Source organism: Narcine bancroftii, chromosome 1 (assembly GCF_036971445.1).
Source record: "Narcine bancroftii isolate sNarBan1 chromosome 1, sNarBan1.hap1, whole genome shotgun sequence".
Lineage (NCBI taxonomy): Eukaryota > Metazoa > Chordata > Chondrichthyes > Torpediniformes > Narcinidae > Narcine > Narcine bancroftii.
In genome coordinates this window covers 5,667,939-5,689,239 of record NC_091469.1, presented here as the reverse complement: position 1 = coordinate 5,689,239, position 21,301 = coordinate 5,667,939, and the positions used below count along the sequence as shown (strand labels likewise).

The following is a 21,301-nucleotide window of genomic DNA, read 5'->3' as shown; positions in this document are numbered from 1 at the left end:
ATATTTTGAAAGTAACAGGGGTATGAGAATGTTTTGATTGGAGAGGATTTTAACTTATTTCATCATTTTCCTTATCTTGCAGCTTAATGTACATGTTGGTTATCAATCTTTTTAATTATCATTGTGTCTGTAATCACATATTCAAAGCTGCTTCCTTCTGGTAATCTCAGTCTGTTTCCCAATTTATCCTTTAAATAAGCTTGCAGTTGATGATATGCAAACATTGTACCATGAGTTATTCCATATTTGTACTTCAACTGTTCAAATGTTAATAAATTATTTCCCAAAAAACAATTTTATATTCTTTTGATTCCTTTTCTCTCCCATTCTCTAAAGGAAAGGTTATCTATTGTAAAAGGGATTCGCGGATTTTGCGTCAATAGTAATTTTGGTATTTGGTAATTCGTTTTTTTTCCTTTCTAAGTGGATCTTCTTCCATGTATTAAGTAAATAATGCACTACTGGTGAGCTTTTATATTGCACCAGCTTTTCATCCCACTTATAAATTATATGTTCCGGTATCTTCTCCCCTATTTTATCTAGTTCTATCTTAGTCCAGTCTAGTTTTTCCCTTGTCTGGTAAAAATCTGATAAATACCTTAAATGTGTGGTTGTAAAATAATTTTCAAAGTTTGGTGACTCCAAACCACCTTGGTTATACTTCTCTGTTAATTTATCTAACGCAACCCTCGGTTTCCCCCCTTTCCACAAGAATTTCCTTATTATTCTTTTTAAATTCATTAAAGAATTTCTCTATTAAGGGAATTGGTAACGATTGAAATAAATATTGTATACTTGGGAAAACATTCATTTTAATGCAATTTACCCTCCCTATCAATGTTAGTGGTAATTCTTTCCAATGTTCTAAGTCTTCCTGCAATTTCTTTATCAGTGGCTGATAATTTAGTTTGTATAGGTGGCTTAAGTTATTATCTAACCTGATACCTAGGTATTGGATTGCTTGTGCTTGCCATTTAAATGGTGATTCTTTTTAAAATTCTGTATAATCCGGTACCCCGATATTTATCCATACTCCTTCAATTTCTTATGTAATTCTTTTATTGATATTTCAGGTTCTGTTAGGTATACGATGATGTCATCTACAAATAAACTGATTTTATACTCCTTCTCCTTTATTTTTATCCCTTTTATTTTACTTTCTGTTCTTATCAGTTCTCCCAATGGCTCTATTGCTAAAACGAACAGTGAGGGAGATAGTGGACATCCCTGCCTAGTTGACTTACTTAATTTAAATTGGTTCGATACATATCCATTTACTGTTACCTTCGCCAGTGGTCCATTATATAATCCTTTAATCCAATTAATATATTTTTCTGGTAGATTGAACCTCTGTAATACTTTGAATAAATAATTCCATTCTACTCTGTCAAAGGCTTTTTCTGCGTCTAAAGCAACAGCCACTGTTGGCTTCTTATTTCCTTGAACTGCATGAATTAGATTAATAAGTTTAGAGACATTATCCGCTGTTCGTCTTTTCTTAATAAATCCAGTTTGATCTTGTTTTACTATTTTTGGTACACAATTGGCCAATCTGTGTGCTAATAATTTCGCTATTATCTTATAATCTGAATTAAGTAGAGATATTGGTCTATATGATGCTGGTGTTAGTGGATCCTTCCAAGTCTTTGATATTACTGTAATTATTGCTGTCTTACATGAATCTGGCAAGTTTTGTGTTTCTTCTATCTGGCTCATTACTTCCTGGTGTTTTATTGTTCAGCAGCTTTTTTTAAATATATCCTGTACTTCCTCAATTTCAAATGGTTATATCAGTTTGTTTTGTTCCTCTTCTTGCAATTTCAGCAGTTCAATTTTAGCTAAAAAACTCTTCTATTTTATTATATTTTCCCTCGTTCTCAGTTTGGTATAATTGTTCAAAAAATTCCTTAAAGTTCTCATTAGTCTCTATTGGGGTATATGTAATTTGTTTGTCCTTTTTCCTTGATGCCAATACAGTCCTTTTAGCTTGTTCTGCTTTAAGTTTCAGGCTAATATTTTATGTGTTTTTTTTCTCCAAGTTCATAATACTTTTGCTTTGTTTTCATTATGTTCTTCTCCATCTTGTACGTTTGTAATGTTTCGTATTTTATTTTTTTGTCTGCCAATTCTCTCTTCGTTATATCATCTCTTTTTAATAGTTCCTTTTCTGTACTTGTACCTCCCTTTCCAACTGCTCTATTTCCTAATTGTAGTCCTTTTTCATCTTAGTTACATAACTTATTATCTGCCTTCCAATGAAGGCTTTCATTGCGTCCCATAACATAAATTTGTCTTGCACTGATTCCGTATTTATTTCAAAATATGTTTTAATTTGGCGTTCAATAAACTCTCTAAATTCCTGCCTTTTAAGTAGCATGGAGTTTAACCTCCATCTATATGTTCTTGGTGAGATGTCCTCCAGTTCTATTGTTAATAACATCAGATAGCAATCTAGCTTTATACTCAGTTTTCCTAACTCTCCCTTGAATATGGGCTGACAACAAAAACATATCAATCCTTGAGTATGTTTTATGCCTACTTGAATAATGAGTATTCCTTCTCTCTTGGGTGCTTCCTCCTCCATATATCCATAAGTTTCATTTCCTGCATTGATTTAACCATAAATTTGGCCACTTTATTCTTTTTGCTTGTCTTTTGTCCAGTTTTACCCAACATTGGGTCCAAATTAAGGTTAAAATCCCCTCCTATCAATATATTTCCTTGTGTATCTACAATCTTCAAAAAAATATCCTGCATAAACTTTTGATCCTCCTCATTAGGTGCATATATATTGACCAAATTCCAAAATTCTGAGTAAATCTGATACTTTATCATTACATACCTCCCTGCTGAATCTATTATTTCCTCCTCTATTTTGATTGGTACATTTTTATTCATTAATATGGCTACACCTCTAGATTTTGAATTATATGATGCTGCCGCTACGTGTCCTACCCAGTCACTCTTTAATTTATGTTCCAGTTCAGTTAGATGCGTTTTCTGCACAAATGCTATATCTATTTTTTCAGTAAATTTAATAGCCTCTTCCTTTTAATTCGGTTATGTATTCCATTAATGTCTATCGTCATAGAGTTCAACGTGGCCATCTTGTATCTTGTTTACACCTCTTTTCCGCTATGTTATATACCATTGTTGAAAGAGATTCTATTTGTTCAGATTTGTTTGAGTCTGAAAATCAAAAATAAAATATATTTTTTTAAAAAGCATTAAAGTTTATCAGCTCCAGTTGTGACAGTTGCCCACCTTTAAATGTACAATTAAAAGCTTTCCTGATGCCTTATGTTTATGTATTTGTGAATAGGGTCCTCCAGCAAACGAAGACACAAAGGAGAAGGCGACACAAGGAATTAAATCCTTTGAGGAATTTCTCGTACCAAGCTGTGAGTATTGGTAACTTCTCAAATACCAGCTTTTTCTCTGTCATTTTTCATTATTCCACCATTGATGCCAGTAACCTCATCTGTCAAGGTTATGGAACTTTCTTTCAGATCCTCTCCTCTTGAAATTCTGTTTCCTTCAGTGGTATTTTGTTCTTGTGCTCCATTGAATTTATATTCATAATGTTTTGACTCTTTATTGCTCCTTTTGAAGTGTCTTGGAATATTCTTTGTTTAAAAATATTATATACAATCATCTGGTGGTGTATTTTTCAGGCAAAGTTTTGTTACTTTTTCTTTCCTGAGCTGCAGTGTACTCTGTAGTGACAATAGTTCTCACCACATTCTTGTATCATGTGCCAGTTTTAACTGGAGTTTTCACTAAATTAGGCAGCTTCTGGTATAGGAAGTTACATTTACTGCCTTGATAGTTCACTTGTTCCCTTCATACATCTAATAGCGTATATTAATATCTGCATCTCATGTTTGTGAAATTACAGTTTTTGATATACAGGTATGCACCGCTTAACATCCATGATACATTACGTGCAAATACCATATTATATACTTAGCAAATCTATATGGGATACTGTAGTGTACCTGTAAACTTTTTATTTGTAACTAGGGATCAATGTGGGGACTGACATGGGGCTGTGGGGAGAGCACAGGGCAGTGGGATTAATTGGGACTGACACGGGGCTGTGGGGAAGAGCGTGGGGCAGTGGGATTAATTGGGACTGACACGGGGCTGTGGGGAGAGTGCAAGGGAGTGGGATCAGTGTGGGGACTGATACAGGGCTGTGGAGAGAAAGTGGGGCAGTCAGATGAGTTTAGGTATAGTGGATATAATTTCCTATAGCTAGCGATCATTTTTTCTAAATTGCTGCGGACTTGCCTACGGTAATTGAATAATTATGGGACCACGGAAATATGTACGGTCAGATGTTGCCTGAACTGATGTTGCGTGGTGCATATCTGTACAATAAAACTGACAAATGGTGTTAAATGCCTTTCATTTTTTTCCTTGTGTTGTAGTGTTGCTGACAAGTCCAGAATTTGTTTATCAGAGTGAGTGCTAATAGGGTTTTGTTTAATTAGGTTTATTGGGATTTCATTTAGCTCTTGCCTTGCATTCTGTACCTTAATGTTTCATGTACAATGGCTTGTGCTGGGCCAAGGGTTAGCACCTGTTTGGCAAGAATTGGCATTGGGTGGGATGTCTAGTTTAGTCATTACCTGATGCATCTCAATAACTATTGAAAATGGGCATCACTGGAGTTCCAGGCATATCTGTGGTTTGAAGGACAAGTTACAAAAGATTCTGACATTTGTCTTCACAGGGAAGCAGAGAGAAAAGGACAAGCTAAAAGTCTCAGTTGCAAATGATTCGACCCAGCGGCTACTGCAGCCCAAACTCTTAAGGTATTTTTTTTAATATGTCTCAGCCCTAATCTATTAGTTAAATCATGGGTGAAATATGAAATCCTTTCTTGTTTTACCTGTCTGTGGCCATGGAGATTTATGAAGTTATATAAATATCTCTATGCCTAATTTAAACTCTTTCCTTTACTGACCAGTTGAATTCATTCTCCCTTTGGGCTTTGAGAGATCTGTCCTGGCCAGCCCACACCATCCCTGAATTTCATTGGTTTCTAGAATGTCATCTAGTTTTTAAATATTGTTTCTTGTTTTCTAATCTCTTCTTGGCCCTCTCAAAACACCCCACTCGCACTACATATACCAGTAATCCTGAGAACCTTTGTGCAAGCCCAATTTTCATTATTCCACTAGTGAGGTACTCGAGATGGCAGAGGTCGACAGCATCGAGTCCACGCTGCTGAAGATCCAGCTGCGCTGGATGGGTCACGTCTCCAGAATGGAGGACCATCGCCTTCCCAAGATCGTATTATATGGCGAGCTCTCCACTGGCCACCGTGACAGAGGTGCACCAAAGAAAAGGTACAAGGACTGCCTAAAGAAATCTCTTGGTGCCTGCCACATTGACCACCGCCAGTGGGCTGATAACGCCTCAAACCGTGCATCTTGGCGCCTCACAGTTTGGCGGGCAGCAGCCTCCTTTGAAGAAGACCGCAGAGCCCACCTCACTGACAAAAGGCAAAGGAGGAAAAACCCAACACCCAACCCCAACCAACCAATTTTCCCTTGCAACCGCTGCAATCGTGTCTGCCTGTCCCGCATCGGACTGGTCAGCCACAAACGAGCCTGCAGCTGACGTGGACTTTTTACCCCCTCCATAAATCTTCGTCCGCGAAGCCAAGCCAAAGAGAAAACTAGTGACAATCCTGTCTTCGTCCAGCTGCACTTTAAGACTTTTTTTCTTTCATTCTTTCTCACTTTATTTTTATAATGCATCTAAAATTTGCTGCCTATCCTTAAGTGGCTTTCCCTTAAGTATTGTGGATTAAACTGTTGTAAAATGCTTTGTTTTATTATAAATGCTAATTTTTGTTGATATTCTCCATGTTGAGTATTAACAATAGCATTGGGTGCAATTTCAAAGAGACTCTTAAGAATTACTGGTAATCGGGGAGTCACGTGATGGAGTAGTGGCCGGTAGGGTAAAACCAGTCCTCCAGAAAAGAAGAAAAAAAGTTAAGAAAAGACAAAGTTCAATAAATACAAAATATAAGAAATAAAAGATAATGTTGCAGAGAACAGAAAGAAATAGGCACCTAAGAAGGAAAAAGTAAAAAAACAGGAAAAAAAGATAAGGCACCGGAAAAGAAAGTAGAAGGCCTTACCTGCACAAAGGAACAGGGAGCCATGGTGGAGAAGAGCGCCCGATCTCCAGGTTGGCCCTGCAGAGTTGCAACATCCCCCCCCGACCGGTGGACTGCAAAAATGGCTCTCTAAGCCAAAGTGCGCAGTGTGCAATCTAAGGTAAAGGAAAACACCGGTGGGAGGGGGGCTCAGCCAAGGAGCGGGTGACCAGCTGAGGGATGCCCGACACCAGAGCTCTCAGCTGAAAGATGAGGAAAGCAGCAGGAGAGGGAGTGAAGTACCAGGTGAGAAAGAAAGTCGACGGGGTGAACGGCAAGAGGAGGAGCAGCAGGAGGCTCGACAGATGAGCAGCTCAGGAGAAGAGGAGCAACAGCAAGAGGCCAAGCAAGAAGAGACCCGACAAAGTGAGACAAGCTACTCATCAGAAAAATCAGAAGAGACACAGAGACAAAGAAGAGAAGAAGACACAAACACAGGTACAGACACAGAAGAGGAAGAAGACCAAGATCTTCACAGAGAGATAGAAGGTAAAACAGATGGACAGAATATAGATAAAGCTTTTTTTCAAGAACAAATGAGAGCATTAAAAGAATGGTTGTCATTAGAATTTAGTCCAATTAAAAAAAAAATGGAAAGAACAGAAGATAAAATGCAAAGATTAGAGCTAGTCATGACAGAAATAGGGAAAAGAGTAGAAAATGTGGAAGAACGAGAAACGGCTGTAGAAATGGAAGTAAACAACTTAAGAGGAAAATTGGAAGAAAGTGATTTAAAAAAAAATTAGAGATACAAGAGTTGTTATCTCAGAAAATTGATATGTTGGAAAATTATAGTAGGCGAAACAACATAAAAATAGTTGGCCTAAAGGAAGATGAAGAAGACACACATATGAAGGAATTTATAAAAGAATGGATCCCGAAGGTCCTGGGAACGACAGGAAGGAATGGAAATAGAAAGGGCACACAGAACACTAGCTCCGAAACCACAGAGACATCAAAAACCAAGATCCATTTTAGTAAAATTTTTGAGATATAGGCAAGAGAAAATATACTGGAGCGGGCAAGGAATAAAATTAGAGAAGACAATAAACCATTGGAATACGAGGGTCAAAAAATTTTTTTTTAGCCAGACAAGTTTTGAACTCAGAGGAAGGAGTTTAATTCAGCAAAATCGATCCTATGGGAAAAAAGGTTATAAATTCTGTTAAGACATCCAGCTGTGCTTAAAATATTTATCCCTGGGGAGCAAAACAGACTTCTCAGTTCTGGAGGAAGCACAAGAATTTGCAGAACGCTTGCAAGATAGAAGGAGAGAAGAAGAGATGTAATAAGAATGAAGAACGGCAATAAAATATATATAAAGATGTAAAAAAATGTATATGTAAAGATCTAAAGAAGGGAAAGAGAAGGGGAAGGAAGGAAGTAAGGGAAAAAAGGGAGAACTTTGTTATGTGTTTTTTTTAAAGTTTTTTTGTGGGGAGAGAATGACCGACACTGTGAAATCAGTTGATGCTTGCGAGCAGGTTGGCAATCCAAATGGAAAGGGGAGTTGTGGTTGCCTGGCAAGGGATAAGGGGCAATTCAAAGAGGGGGGAATATTTGGGGTTAAGGGAATTTTGGATGTGGGAGTTGTTGAAGTATTTTATGTTTTAAAAGTTTTGTCATACATTGAGTTCAAAAAGGGAAAACTGAGAGATGAAAAGGGGGAAGGTGGTGGTGAGGAAGCGGAAGTGAGGTCTAAACAGAATATGAGATGCCCATGTTGAACTATATGACTATAAACATTAATGGAATACATAATCAAATTAAAAGGAAGAGGCAATTAAATTTACTGAAAAAAGAAAAAATAGATATAGCATTTGTGCAGGCAACGCATCTAACTAAAGTGGAACATAACAAATTAAAGAGAGACCGGGTAGGACACGTAGTGGCAGCATCATATAATTCAAAAGCTAGAGGTGTAGCCATATTTATTAATAAAAATGTACCAATCAAAATAGAGGAGGAAATAATAGATCCAGCAGGGAGGTATGTATGATAAAGTGTCAGATATATTCAGAATTTTGGAATTTGCTCAATATATATGCACCTATTGAGGAGGATCAAAAATTTATGCAAGATATTTTTTTGAAGATAGTAGATACACAAGGAAATATATTGATAGGAGGGGATTTTAACCTTAATTTGGACCCAATGTTGGATAAAACTGGACAAAATACAAGCAAAAAGAATAAAGTGGCCAAATTTATGGTTAAATCAATGCAGGAAATGAAACTTATGGATATATGGAGGAGGCAGCACCCAAGAGAGAAGGAATACTCATTATTCAAGTAGGCATAAAACATACTCAAGGATTGGTATGTTTTTGTTGTTGGCCCATATTCAAGGGAGAGTTCAGAAATCGGAATATAAAGCTAGATTGCTATCTGATCATTCACCCCTGTTATTAGCAATAGAACTGGACTCCATGCTACTTAAAAGGCAGGAATTTAGAGAGTTTATTGAATGCCAAATTAAAACATATTTTGAAATAAATACGGAATCAGTGCAAGACAAATTTAGATTATGGGACGCAATGAAAGCCTTCAATAGAGGGCAGATAATAAGTTATGTCTTTTCTTTGGCTTGGCTTCGCGGACGAAGATTTATGGAGGGGGTAAAAGTCCACGTCAGCTGCAGGCTCGATTGTGGCTGACAAGTCTGATGCGGGACAGGCAGACACAGTTGCAGTGGTTGCAGGGGAAAATTGGTTGGTTGGGGTTGGGTGTTGGGTTTATCCTCTTTTGTCTTTTGTCAGTGAGGTGGGATCTACTGTCTTCTTCAAAGGAGGTTGCTGCCCGCCGAACTGTGAGGTGCCAAGATGCACGGTTTGAGGCGATATCAGCCCACTGGCGGTGGTCAATGTGGCAGGCACCAAGAGATTTCTTTAAGCAGTCCTTGTACCTCTTCTTTGGTGCACCTCTGTCACGGTGGCCAGTGGAGAGCTCGCCATATGACACGATCTTGGGAAGGCGATGGTCCCCCATTCTGGAGACGTGACCCACCCAGCGGAGCTGGATCTTCAGCAGCGTGGACTCGATGCTGTCGGCCTCTGCCATCTCGAGTACTTCGATGTTAGGGATGAAGTCGCTCCAATTAATTTTGAGGATGGAGCGGAGACAACGCTGGTGGAAGCGTTCTAGGAGCCGTAGGTGATGCCGGTAGAGGACCCATGATTCGGAGCCGAACAGGAGTGTGGGTATGACAACGGCTCTGTATACGCTAATCTTTGTGAGGTTTTTCAGTTGGTTGTTTTTCCAGACTCTTGTGTAGTCTTCCAAAGGCTAGAGCGCATCGGATGCCCCCCAAAGTTCCTCAACATGATTATCCAACTGCACGAAAACCAACAAGGTCGGGTCAGATACAGCAATGAGCTCTCTGAACCCTTCTCCATTAACAATGGCGTGAAGCAAGGCTGTGTTCTCGCACCAACCCTCTTTTCAATCTTCTTCAGCATGATGCTGAACCAAGCCATGAAAGACCTCAACAATGAAGACGCTGTTTACATCCGGTGCCGCACGGATGGCAGTCTCTTCAATCTGAGGCGCCTGCAAGCTCACACCAAGACACAAGAGAAACTTGTCCGTGAACTACTCTTTGCAGACGATGCCGCTTTAGTTGCCCATTCAGAGCCAGCTCTTCAGCGCTTGACGTCCTGTTTGCGGAAACTGCCAAAATGTTTGGCCTGGAAGTCAGCCTGAAGAAAACTGAGGTCCTCCATCAGCCAGCTCCCCACCATGACTACCAGCCCCCCCACATCTCCATCGGGCACACAAAACTCAAAACGGTCAACCAGTTTACCTATCTCGGCTGCACCATTTCATCAGATGCAAGGATCGACAATGAGATAGACAACAGACTCGCCAAGGCAAATATCGCCTTTGGAAGACTACACAAAAGAGTCTGGAAAAACAACCAACTGAAAAACCTCACAAAGATTAGCGTATACAGAGCCGTTGTCATACCCACACTCCTGTTCGGCTCCGAATCATGGGTCCTCTACCGGCAATAAGTTATGTAACTAAGATGAAAAAGGACTACAATTGGGAAGTAGAGCAGTTGGAAAGGGAGATAGTAAGTACAGAAAAGGAACTAGTAAAAAGGGATGATATAACGAAAAGTAGAGAATTGGCGGACAAAAAAATAAAATATGAAACATTACAAACATACAATGAAAACAAAGCAAAAGTATTATGAACTGGGAGAAAAAAACACAAAATATTAGCCTGCAACTTAAAACAGAACAAGCTAAAAGAATTGTATTGGCATCAAGGAAGAAGGACAAACAAATTCCATATAACCCAATAGAGATTAATGAGAACTTTAAGGAATTTTATGAACAATTATACCAAACTGAGAACGAGGGAAAAGATGATAAAATAGAAGAGTTTTTTAGCTAAAATTGAACTGCCGAAATTGCAAGAAGAGGATCTAAACAAACTGATAAAACCATTTGAAATAGAGGAAGTACAGGATATATTAAAAAAGCTGCTGGACAATAAAACACCAGGAGAGGATGGATTCCCAATAGAATTCTATAAAACGTTTAAAGAGTTATTAATTCCTCCTCTCCTGGAAGTAATGAGCCAGATAGAAGAAACAAAAAACTTACCAGATTCATGTAAGACAGCAATAATTACAGTAATATCAAAGACTTGGAAGGATCCACTAACACCAGCATCATATAGACCAATATCTCTACTTAATTCAGATTATAAGATAATAGCGAAATTATTAGCACACAGATTGGCCAATTGTGTACCAAAAATAGTAAAACAAGATCAAACTGGATTTATTAAGAAAAGACGAACAGCGGATAATGTCTCTAAACTTATTAATCTAATTCATGCAGTTGAAGGAAATAAGCCAACAGTGGCTGTTGCTTTAGACGCAGAAACAGCCTTTGACAGAGTAGAATGGAATTATTTATTCAAAGTATTACAGAGGTTCAATCTACCAGAAAAATATATTAATTGGATTAAAGGATTATATAATGGACCACTGGCGAAGGTAACAGTAAATGGATATGTATCGAACCAATTTAAATTAAGTAGGTCAACTCGGCAGGGATGCCCACTATCTCCCTCACTGTTCGTTTTAGCAATAGAACCATTGGGAGAACTGATAAGAACAGAAAGTAAAATAAAAGGGATAAAAATAAAGGAGAAGGAGTATAAAATCAGTTTTTGTAGATGATATCATCGTATACCTAACAGAACCTGAAATATCAATAAAAGAATTACATAAGAAATTGAAGGAGTATGGATAAATATCGGGGTACCGGATTATACAGAATTTTAAAAAGAATCACCATTTAAATGGCAAGCACAAGCAATCCAATACCTAGGTATCAGGTTAGATAATAACTTAAGCCACCTATACAAACTAAATTATCAGCCACTGATAAAGAAATTGCAGAAAGACTTAGAATATTGGAAAGAATTACCACTAACATTGATAGGGAGGGTAAATTGCATTAAAATGAATGTTTTCCCAAGTATACAATATTTATTTCAATCGTTACCAATTTCCTTAACAGAGAAATTCTTTAATGAATTTAAAAAGAATAATAAGGAAATTCTTGTGGAAAGGGGGGAAACCGAGGGTTGCGTTAGATAAATTAACAGAGAAGTATAACCAAGGTGGTTTGGAGTCACCAAACTTTGAAAATTATTATAGAACCACACATTTAAGGTATTTATCAGATTTTTACCAGACAAGGGGAAAAACTAGACTGGACTAAGATAGAACTAGATAAAATAGGGGAGAAGATACCGGAACATATAATTTATAAGTGGGATGAAAAGCTGGTGCAATATAAAAGCTCACCAGTAGTGCATCATTTACTTAATACATGGAAGATGATCCACTTAGAAAGGAAAAAAACGAATTACCAAATACCAAAATTACTATTGACGCAAAATTCGCGAATCCCTTTTACAATAGATAACCTTTCCTTTAGAGAATGGGATAGAAAAGGAATCAAAAGAATAGAAAATTGTTTTTTGGGAAATAATTTATTAACATTTGAACAGTTGAAGTACAAATATGGAATAACTCATGGTACAATGTTTGCATATCATCAACTGCAAGCTTATTTAAAGGATAAATTGGGAAACAGACTGAGATTACCAGAAGGAAGCAGCTTTGAATATGTGATTACAGACACAATGATAATTAAAAAGATTGATAACCAACATGTACATTAAGCTGCAAGATAAGAAAAATTATGAAGTAAGCTATAAACTCAAACAAAAATGGGAAAAGGATTTAAACATTAAGATAAAAAATGAAACGGGAAAAGTTATGATCTGGAACTATGAAGAATATAATAAACAGAAAGTTACACATGATACAGTATAATTGGTTGCACAGGTTATATATCACGCCCCAAAAGTTAAAAGAATGGGATCCAACATTGTCAGATAGATGTTTTCACTGTAAGAAAGAAATGGTAACAACAGTACATGCAATTTGGTCATTTGAGAAAGTGAAACTGTTTTGGGAAGATCTAAATCAGATATTAAATAAAATCACAAAAAATAACATACCAAAAAATCCAGAGATCTTTCTTCTAAGTTACATAAGTAGTAAGGAATTAAGCCTCAAATTGGATAAAGCGCAAAAAAGATTTATTATGATAGCATTAGCACTAGCAAAAAAAATGTATAATGTCAACTTGGAAAATGGAAGAGAGCCTGAGAATACAGCAATGGTACATGGAAATGAATAAATGTATTCCATTGGAAAAAATAACATAATTTTAAAAAATAAAGTCACATTATTTGAACAAATTTGGAACATAACAGAGAGGGCTTGCCTCGGTCCTCCACCCCCTAAAATGATAAGAAGACAAAACGACTTGATCTAGTGTGTAAAAGTAGATGACACATTTTTCTTGTTTATTTTTCATTGTTTGATGACATTGTTTTATGGTTTTATTTTATTGTATATGTTGAATATTTATTGGTTTTGGAGGGGGGAGGGGAGGTAGGGAGGAAAAAAGGGAGAAAATGCCACTGTGTATATTTAATGAGAAACGTTTGTATATATTTTGGTTGATATGGTTCACAGTGTGAAAAATAAAATAAATATTAAAAAAAAAAGAATGACTGGTAATCCCACTTTAAAGAACCTCATTAACTCAGTTGTAAAGACTTGTGTTTGTTTACTTTAGAGAGTCTAGTCTCTGACTGGTTTCTTTGACATTTACTTGAACCATATGATGACCTGCAATTTTTTTTTCTGTCATGGCTCCGAAAGTTCTTGGATTTTCCCTACTTTATAGTCCAAGGCTTTTTCTGAATTTTAAGTGATGTGGTCTGCATGGTAGTGAACTGTATATAAATGGGAAGGATTGAAATCTCTGGTCATAGTATTCTTGGCACCCTCCAAGTTTGCTAACTAGCTGATCATTTCAAGCCTATCATTTTTCTTTGTTTCAATTTTTATCCTTTTTGTCCTGTTAAAATGGCTCTTTTCCTCCATAAGTGCCAGTGAATGGAAATGTGTTTCATCTTCGCAAAATTGTACCCAAACTGCATGTAGCAAAAATGAAGATTCCATTGTAAGATGCATCATTGGTGTTTTGGCCCTGAATTCCAATCCTTTCCAGCAGATTACTGATCAGTCAACTCTTGAAACATTGCTTTATTTTTCTTCTCACCTTGGAGCATTGCATTCTGGATTTGGTGCCTTTGTTGCTTCATGGTAATTAATGGCACCAGTCACGATACAAAACTAAGGATTCTTGAATTTTCTCTTGCATCTTTAGGCTTGAGTTCCTCAATAAGAAGCTGGAAATGTCTCGCAATGAAAAGGATAAAAATTTCTTCAGGAAGCAGATTGGTGAAATTGAGCGAGAAATGGAAGCGATCAAGTGAGATAACCTTCCTGCCAGCAGGCATTTTTAGAAGAGTATCTAACTGAGCATTAGTCATCTTCACGTCAGTTGATTGGCATTGTGATTGTCTTTATTTGCCATTTTAATAGAAAATTGCACTTGCATAAGAAAGTTTCTCTGATCCACTGCCATTATATGTGGTGTTTGCAAGCAAAAGTAGCATGTTCTTTATGGGTGTGCACAAATGTTTAATCTCTTTAGCTGTTGGCAGACCTCCTGCTTATTGCAGCTAATGAAGAAGGTGTAGTTAAGTTGTTAGATGCATTTTCTTCTGTTAATTAATTTCCTGTATTTTCCTTGTTTTTAGCTTTTAATTTCAAACTTAGTCTTTGGATTGTCACCATTTGCAGAGTTGAAATTCTTGCTGAAAACAAGAAACTTGATATTTGGCTATAGCAGCATACTTTCATTGTTGGGCTGTGTGTGTGCAATTTTATCCAAGAGTCCTGAGGGAAGCCCTTGTTTTTCAAATAGTGTTCTTCCCGTGATTTTGTGGGTTTCCTGCAAAGTGCTCTGGTTACCTCCCACGTTCCAAAGATGTATGGGGTTGGTAGGTTGATTAGTCACATGAGTGTAATTGGCCATTGCAAGCTCCTGGGCTGGAAGGACCTGTTACCATGCTGTATCTTTAAATTAAAAATTAAGGTGATTGTTTCTATTTCAATTGCTGCAACTTTGTGTCCTATTCTTAGCCACACACAAAATCCTCAGTAGAGAATATTACAAAGAGTAAGACAGACTTGTCTTTATTTTCACTTATGAGGACAAGTTTGCCTTTTGTGCCTAAAATTGGATATACTTCCAGTGAGAAGGTGCTAGAACATTTCTCAAAAAACCCTAGGTTCTAGGATGAGGTTTTTTTTTAGTATGGTGTACGAAGATGGCGAGGAATATGAAGCAATTTGGTGCAAATGGAGGTGACTTAGATCTCAGCAACATTTTATTTGAGTTGGTGAATTGGCTTGAAAACTTGATGATGATAAATGAATCAAAATCTTAAATATAACATTTTCTATTGTGGTTGGCATAAAAATGCTGGAGTAACTCAGTAAGTCACACAGCTTTCTCTACCTAGCAAAGATAAAGATACATGACCAACATTTGGGGTCTGAGCCCTTCAACAAAGTATGATTTTTTTAAAAATCAGGCAGGTGTCAGAATAAAATGGTGGGGGGCAGGGGTATGGAGCACAGGCGTGCAGGCAAGAAGTCATAGGTGGATATGGGTGGGAGGGTGCAAGAAAAATGCTGAGAAATGATGGGTTAGAAGAATTTTTATAAAATGATTACTATATATACTCACTTAATAGTTGAGATTTTTTTTGAAAACTTTATTTAAAGATTTTATCACAAGAATAAAGAGAAAAATTACATTTAAAGAAAAGATAAAAAATAAAATAATAAAATTACAATACAACATTAGTAACCTAACTTAAATCCAACTAACCCCCCCCCCCCCCAATAATCACAACACAACATTAATGACCTAATTTAAATCAGGCTAACCCCCCCCCCCCCACATATACGGCCACTAAAAAACCCTTCCCCCCCAAAATAAAGAGTGAAGAGTTAGTAAAATTAATAAAATTTTATATATATATATATATATATATATATACTCACCAACAAGAGAAATAATAATGAAAAAAAAATCATCAAATCTAAAATATCACACTTAAAAACATATTTAAGTCAAACTTAACAAATGGAGTCCACTTCAGCTTATAAAAAGACATCTTGAATTGAGAAAGATATCTTTTCCATAATTAAACAGGATTTCATCTCTAAACACCACCTATCCAAAGTTAATATATTTCTATCTTTCCAAGTAAGTGCTATACATTTCTTGGCCACCGCTAAGGCTAAATAGATAAAAGAAATCTGATAATCATTTAATCCTAAGTCAATTAATGATTGCATATTCCCTAATAAAAATATATCAGGATCTAATACAACATAGATATTATATAAACTATTAAATATAGATTGAATACCTTTCCAAAACTGTTGCAATCGATCACAAAACCAAACAGTATGTAAAAAAGTATTAGCCATCTGATCACAGCGAAAACAACAATCTAACTTACTAAGACCAAATTTTTTAAATTTCTCTGGTGTTAAATATAATTGATGTATAAAATTATAATTAATCATCGCTAATCTAGCATTAATCAATTTCCATAGTTGAGATTTTTTAACAAATTTTTCAGGTCAAATTTGAGGGGGGCAGGTGGGGGTTGATTTTTTTTTAACATGGCTCATACTTTTGACCGCAGTAATTTCCTGCGTCATTCAAGGTGTTGGTAGCTCTGGCCGGGACTGGATGGTAAATGCACTTTTGGAGTGCTGCGAGCTCAGGTGGCCGGGCAGCCGGGGCTTAGGGGAGAGCAAGTGGCTGGGGCCTAGGGGAGGTCTGGCAGTGTTGGGAGCTCAGGTGGGTGGTATGGGCCAAAAATTAGATGGTCATCTTTTACTCGGGTCATGCAGAAAACACGTGCTTTTTTCCCCATAAAGGGAGGTCAACTATTGCACAAATATATACGGTATATTCTGCATCATACTTTGTATACAAGCTTAAAAGAAAGCACCTTACGGATGAGGACGTTAGAAGTTCTGATCCTGCCTTCATTGTAAAAAACAAAGCATTTCATCTTTGGTGATCTGAGAAGCTCCAGCTGATTTGTTTGCATCATTTTAGAGCAAAATTAAATGATATCTGAGGATCCAAATAATCAACTTAAGTCTGCAGGATGGGTATGCTTGGCATTTGGGGTTGGTGCTGGTTTGAAGATCATGGTATTCTTGAGGATGCAGGCAAACTTGCAAGCAATTGCTAAGTAGGGGGAAAATATCCTTCTGTTGGGAGAGTATTTCCTGTATCTTACTGGTGGCGTGTGTCCAAAACAATGGAGGTCTTGCTTGTCTTTCATGTTATTGCCAAATATTTTGCTACTGTGTGACAAAGATGAGCTGCCTTGTTGCTGCTGTTTTTGCTATCAAATGGCACTCTAAAAGGCATTCATTTTCAACAAATGTCATTTCATACTTTAGTTGTGAAATATGTGATACAATATATACTTCTGGCTGAGAGTGAGTATTAACAACTCTAGCCGTGGTTTATAAAAGAGTGTTATTCCTTAACTTTGTAGCCAGATGACACAACGGCAGTTGTTGGGAAATAGGTTTGATGACCACGATTGGATAAAGATTGCCAACATTGACGTAAGTTTGTTAACATTGATGAAAGTATGTTTGCGATTCACGCCCCCTCTTCACCCAATTCACTCTTTTATTCTCCATCTGTCTGTCTGCTTAGCCGATGTATTCAAACAAATATTAACTTTAAATTTAATCATATAACCATATAACCACTTACAGCACAGAACAGGCCAGTTCAGCCCTACTAGTCCATGCCGTAGCAAATCCCTACCCTCCTAGTCCCACTGACCAGCACCCGGTCCATACCCCTCTAGTCCCCTCCTATCCATGTAACGATCCAGTCTTTCCTTAAATGTAACCAATGATCCCGCCTTGACCACGTCTGCCGGAAGCTCATTCCACATCCCCACCACCCTCTGCGTAAAGAAATTTCCCCTCATGTTCCCCTTATAATTTTCCACCTTCAATCTTAAACCATGTCCTCTAGTTTGAATCTCCCCCTTTCTTAATTGAAAAAGCCTATCCACATTTACTCTGTCTGTCCCTTTCCCATCTTTTGGTCAATGTCCTGTAAAGCATATTTTTATGGTATTCTTTCATTGTGGAAGTTAATAACTTTCTCCCTGTTCTGATCTGGTCAGCTGTACTTGATAGTGTCAGAAAGGGTAAAGCCCTGACTGATTCCTCTTCTTTGGGCATCTATGTTCTGATGGTCTAAAGTAAACTAATTTAGACACCTTCTCACCTAACATGTGGGAAGACTCTTTCCAGTTCCCCTAGTGAGAGAGATTTTCAAGTCTAATCCCACCACAGTTTTAAGTCTGTGAATTGTGTTTTATGTTTTACAGTTTGATGGAAGCCGTAGTGCAGAAGATATTAAGAGAGCTTGGCAGAACCATGAGCACCCAAGCATTAACAGAGCACAGTGGAGCAGCCAAGAGACACAGCAGCTAATTGAGATCGCAGAGAGAGTTGGGTGTGTTGACTGGGAATGGATTGCAAGTGAACTAAAGGTACTCTTTGGCTTGGCTTCGCGGACGAAGATTTATGGAGGGGTAATGTCCACGTCAGCTGCAGGCTCGTTTGTGGCTGACAAGTCCGATGCGGGACAGGCAGAGACACGGTTGCAGCGGTTGCAAGGGAAAAGTGGTTGGTTGGGTGTTGGGTTTTTCCTCCTTTGTTTTTTGTCAGTGAGGTGGGCTCTGCGGTCTTCTTCAAGGAGGTTGCTGCCTGCCGAACTGTGAGGCGCCAAGATGCACGGTTTGAGGCAAGGTCAGCCCACTGGCGGTGGTCAATGTGGCAGGCACCAAGAGATTTCTTTAGGCAGTCCTTGTACCTCTTCTTTGGTGCACCTCTGTCACGGTGGCCAGTGGAGAGCTCGCCATATAACACGATCTTGGGAAGGCGATGGTCCTCCATTCTGGAGATGTGACCTACCCAGCGCAGTTGGATCTTCAGCAGCGTGGATTCGATGCTGTCGGCCTCTGCCATCTCGAGTACTTCGATGTTGGAGATGAAGTCGCTCCAGTGAATGTTGAGGATGGAGCGGAGACAACGCTGGTGAAAGCATTCTAGGAGCTGTAGGTGATGCCGGTAGAGGACCCATGATTCGAAGCCGAACAGGAGTATGGGCATGACAACGGCTCTGTATACGCTAATCTTTGTGAGGTTTTTCAGTTGGTTGTTTTTCCAGACTCTTTTGTGTAGTCTTCCAAAGGCGCTCTTTGCCTTGGCGAGTCTGTTGTCTATCTCGTTGTCGATCCTTGCATCGGATGAAATGGTGCAGCCGAGATAGGTAAACTGGTTGACCGTTTTGAGTTTTGGAGATGTGGGGGGGCTGGTAGTCATGGTGGGGAGCTGGCTGATGGAGGACCTCAGTTTTCTTCAGGCTGACTTCCAGGCCAAACATTTTGGCAGTTTCCGCATAACAGGACGTCAAGCGCTGAAGAGCTGACTCTGAATGGGCAACTAAAGCGGCATCGTCTGCAAAGAGTATTTCACGGACAAGTTGCTCTTGTGTCTTGGTGTGAGCTTGCAGGCGCCTCAAATTGAAGAGACTGCCATCCGTGCGGTACCGGATGTAAACAGCGTCTTCATTGTTGAGGTCTTTCATGGCTTGTTTCAGCATCATGCTGAAGAAGATTGAAAAGAGGGTTGGTGCGAGAACGCAGCCTTGCTTCACGCCATTGTTAATGGAGAAGGGTTCAGGGAGCTCATTGCTGTATCTGACCCGACATTGTTGGTTTTCATGCAGTTGGATAACCATGTTGAGGAACTTTGGGGGGCATATAAGGCAATTAACATAACATATAACAATTACAGCACGGAAACAGGCCATTAGGCCCTTCTAGTCCGCACCAAACCAAACACCCCTCTCTAGTCCCACCTCCCTGCACAATGCCCATAACCCTCCATCTTCTTCTCATCCATATACCTGTCCAACCTTTTCTTAAATAATACAATTGACTCCGCCGCCACTATTTCTCCCAGAAGCTCATTCCACACGGCTACCACTCTGAGTAAAGAAGTTCCCCCTTATGTTACCTCTAAACCTCTGCCCCTTAATTCTTAACTCATGTCCTCTTGTTTTAATCTTTCCTCCTCTTAACGGAAATAGCCTATCCACATCCACTCTGTCTATCCCTTTCATAATCTTAAATACTTCTATCAAATCCCCTCTCAACCTTCTACGCTCCAAAGAATAAAGACCTAATCTGTCCAATTTCTCCCTATACTCTAGATGCTTAAACCCACGTAACATTCTGGTAAACCTTCTCTGCACTCTCTCCACTCTGTTTATATCCTTCCTATAATTAGACGACCAGAACTGCACACAGAACTCCAAATTAGGCCGCACCAACGTCTTATACAATCTCAACATCACCTCCCAACTCCTATATTCCATGCAATGATTGATAAAGGCCAGCATACTAAAAGCCTTCTTCACCACCCTATTCATGTGAGTTTCTACCTTCAGGGAACGATGTACCGTTACTCTTAAATCTTTCTGCTCTTCTGTATTCATCAATGCTCTCCCATTTACCACGTATGTCCTGTTCTGATTCTTCTTACCAAAATGAAGCACCTCACACTTATCAGCATTAAATTCCATCTGCCATTTTTCAGCCCACTTTTCTAAGCAGCCCAAATCCCTCTGCAATTCTTGAAAACCTTCTTCATTATCCACTATTCCACCTATCTTAGTATCGTCTGCATATTTACTAATCCAATTCACCACCCCATCATCTAGATCATTAATGTATATTACGAACAACAATGGGCCCAATACACATCCTTGAGGTATACCACTGGTCACCGGCCTCCAACCTGACATACAATTATCCACTACCACTCTCTGGCCTCTCCCTTTCAGCCAATGTTCAATCCATTTGACTATCTCAAAATTTATACCTAAAGACTGCACCTTCCTAACTAACCTTCCATGAACAACTGAAAAGTGGCAAAGCAGCAGGTATTGATGGAATCCCCCCCCCAGAGGTCTGGAAGGCTGGCGGCAAAACTCTGCATGCCAAACTGCATGAGTTTTTCAAGCTCTGCTGGGACCAAGGAAAGCTGCCTCAGGACCTTCGTGATGCCATCATCATCACCCTGAACAAAAACAAAGGCGAGAAATCAGACTGCTCAAACTACAGGGGAATCACGCTGCTCTCCATTGCAGGCAAAATCTTCGCTAGGATTCTCCTAAATAGAGTAATACCTAGTGCCGCCGAAAATGTTCTCCCAGAATCACAGTGCAGCTTTCGCGCAAACAAAGGAAGTACTGACATGGTCTTTGCCCTCAGACAGCTCCAAGAAAAGTGCAGAGAACAAAACAAAGGACTCTACATCACCTTTGTTGACCTCACCAAAGCCTTCGACACCGTGAGTAGGAAAGGGCTTTGGCAAATACTAAAGCTACTGATGTGCAGCGAAAAGGCTGGATTCCACTCCAGGCAAATAGGCTTTTCTCTGCTTGACAGTAAGTCAGTTGCAGTAAACCTTTGCAACTGAGTTTTGACTCTAAAGGGTCAGGAAAGCAACTGGCAACTGTTAGATTTTTGG

At 38.7% G+C, this 21,301-nt stretch overlaps 1 protein-coding gene across 8 annotated transcripts in view; it reads left to right on the top strand.

Moving 5' to 3' along the window:
• Positions 1–21,301, top strand: part of snapc4 (small nuclear RNA activating complex, polypeptide 4) — an 83,465-nt gene that overhangs the window by 13,152 nt on the left and 49,012 nt on the right. For 6 of the 8 annotated variants that reach the window (XM_069919675.1, XM_069919668.1, XM_069919703.1 and 3 more), the window contains exons 5-9: positions 3,323–3,401; positions 4,739–4,820; positions 13,953–14,057; positions 17,230–17,302; positions 18,088–18,252. In XM_069919675.1, coding sequence (XP_069775776.1) covers positions 3,323–3,401; positions 4,739–4,820; positions 13,953–14,057; positions 17,230–17,302; positions 18,088–18,252 — 504 coding nt within the window. Of the gene's footprint in view, positions 1–3,322; positions 3,402–4,738; positions 4,821–13,952; positions 14,096–17,229; positions 17,303–18,087; positions 18,253–21,301 lie in introns of those variants that run through there. The other 2 variants (XM_069919713.1, XM_069919720.1) reach the window with 2 other exon arrangements.